A 3,019-nucleotide genomic window follows, 5' to 3' on the forward strand; every position below is an offset into this window, starting at 1 on the left:
GAGAATGGATACTACGGAAACAACCATCATGCCATAGAAGACCTGCTAAGAATTAAAGAACTGGTAAATTAGTTTTATAAAATATTATAGAGCAAGAATAAATATGGTTGTTTCCTAATTAGTTGAAATTTCCATTGTGAGAGTATTTTCTTAGTAGTAACATCATCACCTCTTATTTGTTAAGAAATTAGTTTATAATGAAAATTTCTATTTCGAATGATTTATAATTGGAAAACCTGGTAGTCCCCTACATGTATTTGATAAAATCATAAAACTAAATATACTTTTAAATTAATTAAGAATTTAGATCTGCAAGTTTAGAGCAATATATTGTTGTATTAGAATCCTAAACATTTCGGTAATACAACATGTTGTAAATTGTAATAATACATTTATTTTAAGATCTGTAATAATCCATTCTATTTCAGTTGCGTGGTAGAGAGAATGTATTCAACGGATACAACAATGATGTCGTAGATGACCTGCTAAGAAATATTGAAAGGGTAAATTGTTTCTATCAAATTTTATAAAACAAGAATAAATATTGTTATTTTCTAATTAGTCAAAATTTCCCTGATAAGGGTATTTTCTTTGTAGTATCTTCATTACTTCTTATTTGTTAAGAAATTAGTTTACCAAGAAAATTTCCTTTTTGAATTATTTATGATTCGAAAACCTGGAAGTCGTTTACATGTATTTCCAGAAATCGAGCAAATAAAAGATATACTGTTAAATTGACATATCAATAATCCAGATTTGAGATCTGCAAGTTTAGAGTAATATATTGTTGGATTACTTAAGAATCTTGAACATTTCTGTAATACACCATGTTGTAAATTGTAATAATACAATATTTTTAGATCGGTAATAATCCATTCTTTTCAGTGGCATGGTAGAGAAAATGTATTCAACGGAAATAATAATGATGTCAGAGATGACCTGGTAAGAATTATTGAAGGAGTAAGTTTGTTTTATTGAATATTATTCAGCAAGAACAAATATTGTTGTTCCCTAATTAGTCAAAATATTCTTTGTTGAAGTCTTCCCTTAGTAGTATCTTAATTACTTCTTATTTGTTAAGGAATAAGTTTATCAAGAAAATTTCCAATTCGAATTATTTATGATAGGCCTGGTAGGCCTCTACATGTATTTCATAAAATCGAGCAACTCAAAAATATACTTTAAAATTGACACATCAATAATCTATATTTAACATCTGGACCTGTTGAACCATATATTGTTCCATTATTTACCTATCTCAATTATGTCTGTAATACATCAGTAATTTAATTTTAATTAATTTTTCATCACATATGTTTTTAGATCTATAAGAATACATTTTCTTTTAGTGCCATGGTAGGGAGAATGCAAACTACAGAAACAACAACGATGTCATATATGACCGGCGAAGTATTATTGAAGGGTTAAATTAATTTTATCATATATTTTACAGCATGAATTGATTCCTAATTAATCAAAATTTCTTTTGTAAACGCTTTTACTTAGTAGTACCTTCATTGCTTCTTATTACCTGAGAAATTAGTTTAGTTAAAACTTTTCCAATTCGAATGATTCATTATTCGATAACCTGGTAGCCCTCTAGATGATTTTCATAATATCAAACATCTGAACAACATAATTTATCTTTCACACATCTGTAATCAAGATTTAAGGTCTGGACCTGTAGAACCATATATTTCTCCATTATTTATCTATCATAAAGGTTTTCATAATACATTTGTAATTTCATATAAAATAACTTTTTCTTTCATATTAATTATACTTGTATATTTAGATCTAAAATAATGCATTCTATTTCAATGGCATAATAGAGAAAATGCCTTCAATGGAAACAACAATGATTTCGTAGATGACCTGCGTAGAATTGAACGGCTAAATTGGTTAAATCAAATATTATAGAGCAAGAATAAATATCTCCGAATCTGATGAAGCCCTGCAAGAAGGGGCGAAACGTTGGAAAATAAATAGTTGTAAACTATTTTTTTTTCACTATTGACCGCAACCCTGACCATCTCCCTATATATCAATTTTTACGGTCAACTATATATACATATATAAAGAATAAATATCGTTGTTTTTTAATTATTCAAAATTTTCTTTCTTGAACTCTTCCGTTAGTAGTATCTTAATTACTTCTTAATACAATAATACATTCTGTTTCAGTCGTTTGATAGGGAGAATGGATACTACGGAAACAACCATCATGCCATAGAAGACCTACTAAGAATTAAAGAAGTGGTAAATTAGTTTTATAAAATATTATAGAGTAAGAATAAATATCGTTGTTTCCTAAGTAGTCAAAATTTCCCTTGTAAGGGTCTTTCCTTATTAATATCTTCATTACTTCTTATTTCTTAAGGAATTAGTTTAGCAAGAACTTTTCCTATTGCAATGATTTATTAATCCTTATACTAATTATAACTGTATTTTCAGACCTTTAATAATGCATTCTATTTTAGTGGCATGATATCTTATGATGTTCTTTCCTTAGTAGTTACTTCATAATTTTTTATGTGCTCATAAATTGGATTACCAAGTTCTATTGCAACATGACTGATATATTAATTACCACGATGCTAGTCTTCAAGAATTACTTCACAAAATTGAAATATTATACTATATAATTTAACATTAACACAATAATAATCAAGATTTAAGATCTGGACCAAGAGACATGTATTGTTCCGTTATTTATCAATCTCAAAACTTAGTTTCTTCTATTTCAGGAGAATTCTGAAAGGATTAGAGACAAAAGAAAATTGGGTAATGTCATAGTTATTGAAGAGGTAAATTTATTTGTTTAGAGAATTATAACTTGTAAGGGTTTTTCCTTAGTAGTTACTTCATATTTTTTTATGTGCTTAGAACTTGGATTACCTAGATTTATTCCAACATGATTGAAGTATTAATTACCACGATGCTAGCCTTCTATAATTACTTCAAAAAATCGACTAACTATTCATTATAATATAACATTTAACCATCAATACTCACAATT

General features: G+C 27.4%; 1 protein-coding gene across 2 annotated transcripts in view; it reads left to right on the forward strand.

Annotated features, from left to right (window-relative positions):
• Positions 1 to 3,019, forward strand: part of LOC136795434 (uncharacterized) — a 14,223-nt gene extending 11,204 nt beyond the window's left edge. Inside the window, exons 3-6 of one of the 2 annotated variants that reach the window (XM_067045994.1) lie at positions 429 to 503; positions 2,185 to 2,259; positions 2,748 to 2,807; positions 2,887 to 3,019. In XM_067045994.1, the coding sequence (XP_066902095.1) occupies positions 429 to 503; positions 2,185 to 2,259; positions 2,748 to 2,807; positions 2,887 to 2,922 (246 nt within the window). In that variant the 3' untranslated portion in view covers positions 2,923 to 3,019. The remainder of the gene's footprint in view (positions 1 to 428; positions 504 to 2,184; positions 2,260 to 2,747; positions 2,808 to 2,886) is intronic. The other variant, XM_067045995.1, reaches the window with a different exon arrangement.

The sequence above is a fragment of the Halyomorpha halys genome, unplaced genomic scaffold (assembly GCF_000696795.3).
Source record: "Halyomorpha halys isolate HHAL.00 unplaced genomic scaffold, Hhal_1.1 Scaffold1625.1, whole genome shotgun sequence".
In the NCBI taxonomy this organism is placed as follows: Eukaryota; Metazoa; Arthropoda; class Insecta; order Hemiptera; family Pentatomidae; genus Halyomorpha; species Halyomorpha halys.